Source organism: Engraulis encrasicolus, chromosome 6 (genome assembly GCF_034702125.1).
Source record: "Engraulis encrasicolus isolate BLACKSEA-1 chromosome 6, IST_EnEncr_1.0, whole genome shotgun sequence".
In the NCBI taxonomy this organism is placed as follows: domain Eukaryota; kingdom Metazoa; phylum Chordata; class Actinopteri; order Clupeiformes; family Engraulidae; genus Engraulis; species Engraulis encrasicolus.
Genome location: NC_085862.1, coordinates 55,987,582 through 55,995,081, shown reverse-complemented (window position 1 = coordinate 55,995,081; position 7,500 = coordinate 55,987,582). Strand labels below are relative to the sequence as shown.

Below are 7,500 nucleotides of genomic sequence, written 5' to 3'. Positions count from 1 at the left end.
AGATGTCTGCTCCCAGTGTGGGGCTTCTTCTCACTGTGACTCCCAAGTGGTCACTTGGTGGGTGTGACTCAAGAAGTCTATTTACTCAGCAAACAAAGAAGTCCATTTACTGAAAGTTAGTCAGCAAATGATGCCACAAATCACTACCAAACACAGTAATAGAACACACATGATGACATTGTAAAACTTTGAAATATGTACAATGTGATGATACTAGGGGGGAAAATTGGCCTGTCATTTTGATAATTGCTTATCTTCTGCTTCTGCTCTCTGCAGCTTTATCCACCGGCATGACGAAGCGTTCTCTACGGAACCTCTGAAGAACACGGGTCGCGGACCCCCACTAGGGTTCTACCATGTGCAGAATGTGAGTTTGGCTAAAGACATAGCATGCTTTGCCAAGATTATACAGTAGGATATGTAATTACAAATTATTAATTTGTTTTGTTCACTGCTGCTTCTAGATTGCGGTAGAGGTGACAAAGTCGTTTGTGGAGTACATCAAGACGCAGCCTATTGTCTTTGAGGTGTTCGGCCACTACCAGAAGCAGCCCTTCCCGCCGCTCTGCAAGGATCTCATTAGGTAGAGTAGGCAATGGATATGCCCTTCACCACACCTGATGTTTGGCCTTCACCACAACTCATGGAAGAATCTAAAATACCTGTAACTTTTATCATACGATCATCCAAGTTACATATGAAACATTACCACAATCAAATATTGAATCTAAAATATGTCAGTATCACACCTCATGGCCCTCATCACACCTGAACATCAAATCTGAGGAAAAATGACCTTCATATGACCATCACCAAATCCCAAGGTTAAAATGGAACTTCTCAAAAATCTCATATGTTTATAATCTAATAAATATTTTTTTCTTCTCTTTTTTACACCTCATATTAGTCCCCTACGGCCAAGCAGAAGGCAATTCCCCAGGGTGATGCCCCTCTCCAAGCCAGGTAAACATGAGATCTTTCATTCATAAACCCCACGGTTTTGACAAAGTTACCAGAAAGGCAGCCAAACAATGCGGCCCCATGGCAACGCAATATACACACTTATTGCTAAATAAGCAGAGGTGTCAAAAGTAACATTTAAAGTAAATTCACGACATGAGTAACTCAAGCACACAATATTACACAACTGTTACACCAGTTAGTCCATTGTACCTAATGAGGGAGATATACCTAACATCTCTGAACAAATTCAAGAGACACCCCACACTGCTTACTTTTCTTTACTTTATTTCTCGGAGCGAACAACGCGTTTCGCCCAATGCGTCATCAGGTTCGCTCTCAGAACGAACCTGATGACGCATTGGGCGAAACGCGTTGTTCGCGCCGAGAAATAAAGTAAAGAAAAGTAAGCAGTGTGCGGTGTCTCTTGAATTTGTTCATTGATTCACCTTCTCCTGCCTCACACCTGCACCTGCATTGCTGAGGGCTTGTGCACAAGGACTCTCTTGTACTTTGATACCTAACATCTCTAAATCATCTTTAAATAAGAAGCATTATATTCATAAACAAAACTGTGGGAATCTACATGGACGTTTGTACTTAACCCTCGTTTCCCTCTAGAGGTTATGGATCCTCATTTTAGGAGCAGAGGAAATAACATTCACTCTCGCTGCAGGAGCAGAGGAGGCAGCCTTGTTTCTTACGCCTGTGTGTGTGTGTGTGTGTGTGTGTGTGTGTGTGTGTGTGTGTGTGTGTGTGTGTGTGTGTGTGTGTGTGTGTGTGTGTGTGTGTGTGTGTGTGTGTGTGTGTGTGTGTGTGTGTGTGTGTGTGTGTGTGTGTGTGTGTGTGTGTGTGCGCCTGCGTGCGTGTGTTTGTTCTTGTGGCATGTGTGGTCATGGTGACCATGGTGAGATCATCCAGTAAGTTATGTTCGCGTTCCCCTGAGCTTTACATCATCTCACTGGTGCTGCCTTATACCTTGCTCCTATGCTCCTTATACCTTGTGGAGTGTGTGTGTGTGTGTGTGTGTGTGTGTGCGTGCGTGCGTGCATGTGTGGGTGTATACAGGCAAACCAAGACGCCCTGTCAGATAAAGAGAAGATGTGATTAGCTAGTTGATGCTGATGCAGCTTCGTTTGAGTGTGTGTGTATATGTCTGTCTATAAATGCGTGTTTGTGCGTGCGTGTGTGTATAGAGGCAGACAAAGACACTCCGTCGGACCAGGAGAAGACTCTGGAGCTGATTCGCTACCTGGTGCCGGAGGTGTTTAACGGGGCGCTGGTGGACTCCCTCTCGTGCCACGCCCTCTCGGCGGCCGGCATGGCTGCCTCCTTCCTATTGGAGATGGAGGAGCGAGCCAGCCTCCCTGCCCCGCCCCTCTCCATCTGCTCCGTCATTAAGGCACAGACGCCGGGTCGGTACCACCAGCCAGTGCCTGCAAGGCCTGACAAGAGCCTGACCCAAACCAAAAGACCTGAAACTGGAGCTGAGACAAGAACCTTTTGGAATGTCTTACCGGTCAAATACACAGACCATGACAAGATTAAGCGACAGAGAAATGCTAGACTGTGTAGCAAGAGCGATACGAGCGATAGAAGCGACAGGGTATGCCCGATAAAAGCAGAATGCAAGCATTCCGGCATTCCAAAACGCCTTTGGCTAAGCCCCACCCTCTTTAGTTACAGTTGCTAGGTCGGACAGATAAACTTTCAATGCTGAGATATCAACGTGATTTATGCAGTGACTGCAAATCGCAGCAGTTAAAATTCATCAGGTCTAACCATCGAAACGTTAATCATGTTGTGCACTTGAATAAAAAAACACAAAGAATTACATCTGTGCTGCTCCGGTGTTGTCCTTCAAGTGAAGATAACCTGAAACTAGAGTTTTGGTCAAAACAAGGACCTTTTTGACATTTGCGACACGACAACAAAAGTATCAGCTAGCAATAGGCAGAACTAAAGAGCTGAGACTGAAACTAGCGAGTAAGGCATCCCAGCTCTTCATGACAGTAGAAATGGAATTCATATGAAATCGATGATAATGAAATAGAAGACGGATTTTTACAGCTCTCTTCATTGGAGATTGTAATGTAGCTTGAGTTGTGTAAGGGATTACTCATTGGTTACATTCTCAGATCAATGAAACTTGAGGTGTTGATAGCATTAAAGTGGCAATGTCTATGTATGTCAAATCAATATTTCTTATAACATTGAATGATAATAATAAAAAAATGCTCATTTTCAATAGTTAGGAATTATGCATTGAGGGATAAAAGCTTGTGTTCATCTCCAGCTCTGTGTAAGTGTTTCAGGTCTTTAGTGTTTGTTTAGTCTGGCTCCGCCCTGATGTTCCCTGGGTGCCTCTCAGACTGTCCCCTTCGTTCTCCTTCACACTGCCCTTGAAAAGCCACCAGGACATGGTGGCCTCTCTTGACTGTCCCCTCCACTCTCCCTTTGAACACTTCATCACACTGATTGGATTGGTGGCCGTTAAACGCTCTTCCATTTAAAAGCCATCAGGAAAAAGGCCAAGAAACAACAGCAGACAAAGAAAAGCTGATTTGTGATTTGGGATGACTGGTGTGAGTGTGTTCAAACAACAAAAGCCTGTGTTGTCCAGTGCACGTGTCTGACTCCTTGACTTCTCTCTCTCTCTCTCAGTAACTGGTCAGCAATACTTGCAGTAATCCCCTCACCTCAACACCTGCCCTAGAAGGCCGAGCACAATTCCATTGGAGTTATCCAAACAACAGCGTTACACTACAGCATTTACTATGTTGGTGTCATGGTTGTGGTTTAGTCCACTGTTTTTGAGCCAAGGCAAGGCCACGAAATGGTAGTATTATGGGATGGTCAGGACCAGGCTAAGGCCATGGCACATCACCAATTGTAAATTTTAACCGTAAATAAAACCCTATTGCCTATATTAACAATTTACGGTCATTCTATAATTTTCCAGATGATATATCACGGCACACTAGTGTTCCCCGGGAACAGTGGTTGAAAAACACTGGTTTAATCCATATGATAGCCTGGTGCACTGGGTGTGTGTTGAGAATGAAGGGGTTTCTGCATGCACATACCGTGCTGAGTGAGCCACTCAGGCCTCCGTACCTGTCAGCCAGGTGTCCCTGCTGACTGAAGGTGCTCCTCTTCCTGTGGACCCTGACACTCCTGACCTTTGACCTCAGACACTGACCTTGGCCTCCTCAATGACCTTGACCTCCTCACTGACCTTCCTCTCTTCCAGCCTTCCAGCCTTTCTACAGTGATCCTTCCTTTAGTGGTCTTCAGTCTCTCTTTCCGGCCTCTCTTCCAAGTGGTCCTTCATTCCAGTCTCTACTCCTCTCAGCCTCTCTTCTGTGATGCTTCTCTCTTGTGCTGTTTCTCAGCCGTACTCAGCACCCTGCCCTGCCCTGCCCTGCCTTGTTCACACTAACTAATGGTGTTCTCCCCACATTTTGTCTCTCCTTTCCTCTATCCCACTCCTACCTTGCTCCATCATCATTTTTCTATCCACCTCTTTCTGTATATTTCTTCTCTCCGTTTCTCTCTCTCTCTCTTACTTACTTTCCCTCCCTCTCTATGCCTCTTTCCTTCTCTCTCCCTCTTGACCTCTTTCTCTCTCTCTCTCTCTCTCTCCCTCTCTCTGTCTTTCACCTTATCTCTCTCTCTATCTTTCTCTCTCCCTCCCCATGTATTCTCTCTCTTTATTCTCTTTATGCCCCCCTCTCTCCACCTCTCCCCATCTCTCTCTCTATCCCGCTCTCCTGTAGTCCCGGCTACTAAGCTGTCTGCCCTGACGAGGCCCACAGCCGGCCCGTGCCACTGCAAGTACGACCTCATGGTCTTCTTCGAGATCTGCGAGCTGGAGGCCAACGGAGAGTGAGTGATCCCCTAGATACAGTCTCTGTCTATACCGGACCGTAGCTAACAAACAGCTGTAAACAGTCGCCATTGATTAGTATACTCAGCTGAAGGAGGATCATGCTTTGCAGCAGACAAAATGTAATTGAAGTAGCGGCCGGCCAGATCGAAATGTCCCCTGAGCAGGGTGTGTTTATCGACTGCAGATTAGAAGAAAGGGAGTAGTTGGGTGTGTGGGTGTGTGGGCTAGGGGAGGCATATGCAGCATTGATGGAAGAGCAAGAGAAAGTAATGGGATGGCTGCGCTGTTTTATATGGGGAAGATGTGGGGAGAAGGGATGTTTCATATTGAAAAATGAATAGAAAGAAAGAAAGAAAGAAAGAAAGAAAGAAAGAAAGAAAGAAAGAAAGAAAGAAAGAAAGAAAGAAAGAAAGAAAGAAAGAAAGAAAGAAAGAAAGAAAGAAAGAAAGAAAGAAGAAAAGGAATGGCTGAATGGAGAACCAGCAGCTTAGGAGGGCAGAGATGTATGCTGATGCGTGTTGCTTGCATGTTGTATTCTCACTCTGTCTCCTGGTCATCTTCTCCATCAGCTACATCCCAGCAGGAGTGGACCACAGGGGAGGAATGCCCTGCCATGGCACCTTCATGCTACACCAGGTTGGTACTAGAGCTGATAGATGATCAATAACAGGGGAGAATGCAGTTCATGAAATCTAGGGACCACAATGGGGTCAAATAAACAAAATAAATAAATTCATTCATTCATTCATTCTCAGGAATTAAATCTCAGTCTGTTAAACTTGGATGTATTCCACTGAATATATTCCAGCACATAGACAACACTGAATACAAAATACCAAATTGCAGTTACTGTGATGTGACTAAATGAGCTTTTTAGATGCGTCCACACATCTCTATATGAGGCTTTGTCCATCCATTGGTCCGTCCGTTGGTCCGTCCGTTGGTTCGTCGGCCGAGGCTCGTTTTCCCAATCATTGAAAACTGCTTCAAAATTATAATAAACAACTGAAATATGATTCCCTATTGTCAAAAAATGTTTGAACACATCGTTGTCCGCCTGTCGGACTGATATTATGTGTATTTCTGTCAAAGCAGATCCATCGCTCGTCTCTCTCCTAAACGTACATGTTCATCTTTGTCTTTGTAACCTCTCTTGTTGTACTTCTAATGGTGTATTTGATTGTTCGATACGTCTCTCGTCTCGCCTGCTACAGGGCATCCAGCGGAGGATCACGGTGACCATCGTGCACGAGGCTGGAGGAGACATCGAGTGGAAGGAGGTCCGCGAGCTGGTAGTGGGTGAGTGAGGAACTAGCATTTAGAACTCATCCTCTTCAGAGTTAACACTGGAGTGTAGTCGGTCAATGAACTGTTAGCATTAGCACTCATTCTCATCACGGCCCGTCCCCACACAGCGCAATTTAGCTTTGCTCTCATTGACTTTGAAGGGAGACGAAAATTCGCCTCATAGGGCGACGGTAGGGCGAATTCGCTGAGGGACGCAGTTGACATAGGGCGAAACCCCAATATCATGCAAATTAGATGGTTAGATGAAAGAGTTCATTACCACCCATTATTATATGGTGTGACGTCATCGGTCGAATGCTCCATTCATTTCAACGGGGCTCCCCAACGTTCGCACGTCTGTTATTTTTCGATAACGGACGGGTTGGTGTATAACAGACCGCTGTCAATGGCAACAAGACTTTTCACTGCTAAAGCGACTTTTCAACAAGACTCTAATCAGCTGCTGTGATAGACAACACCTGTTGTCCTGGCTACCTAGCTGTTGCCTAGCGGTGTTCCACAACGGCACTGTTTTGTTTTTGCGCAGCAACAATCTTTTGACATGAAAAACTATAATAAACTTAACATTAAATAGGCCTAAAGAAATGTCCCCGCCATGTGTGAATCATTTAAGTATATCCATATAATAAGCGGGTTAACTTTCGGCGAGTCGGTCGCTTTGTGGAATAGCAGCACTTCAGAGAGAACAAGACCCCTCCGCTCCGCGTCGGGGTCTAAAGATTCTCTCTGTCGTGCTGCTATTCCATGGTAGCGACCTTCTCGCCGAACGTTAACCCTTACTTAACAACCCCTTTTGTTCCTCCTCAGGGCGGATCCGCAACACTCCAGAAGCAGACGAGACCATCATCGACCCAAACATCCTGTCCCTCAACATCCTGTCAGCTGGCTACATCAGGCCCACCCCGGACGACAGGTGAGGCACATACACACACACAGACGCATGCGCACACACACACACATACACACAGACACATACACACAAGCATGTGTGACGCACACACAAGCATGTGTGACGCACACACACAAATGCACATGTGCATGCACACACACATTCACAGACACAGGCACGCACGCACGCGCACACACACACACACACACTGACTGGGCAGGTATCATTCCTTTCAACACCCTGTCTGCCTGATACATCAGACTCATGATCAGGACCACAGATGCACTGACCTGGCAGAGCACACACACACACTCACACACAAACACTCACACACACAATCACACACGCGCGCACACACACACACACACGCATGCACGCACGCACGCACGCACGCGCACGCACGCACGCACGCACGCACGCACGCACGCACGCACGCACACACACACACACA

General features: G+C 46.1%; 1 protein-coding gene across 1 annotated transcript in view; it reads left to right on the top strand.

Annotated features, from left to right (window-relative positions):
• kif1aa (kinesin family member 1Aa) overlaps positions 1-7,500 on the top strand; it is a 124,139-nt gene that overhangs the window by 78,336 nt on the left and 38,303 nt on the right. The window contains exons 29-35 of the mRNA XM_063202003.1: positions 277-367; positions 465-583; positions 908-963; positions 4,740-4,848; positions 5,422-5,488; positions 6,067-6,151; positions 6,968-7,073. Of these exons, the coding sequence (XP_063058073.1) occupies positions 277-367; positions 465-583; positions 908-963; positions 4,740-4,848; positions 5,422-5,488; positions 6,067-6,151; positions 6,968-7,073 (633 nt within the window). The remainder of the gene's footprint in view (positions 1-276; positions 368-464; positions 584-907; positions 964-4,739; positions 4,849-5,421; positions 5,489-6,066; positions 6,152-6,967; positions 7,074-7,500) is intronic.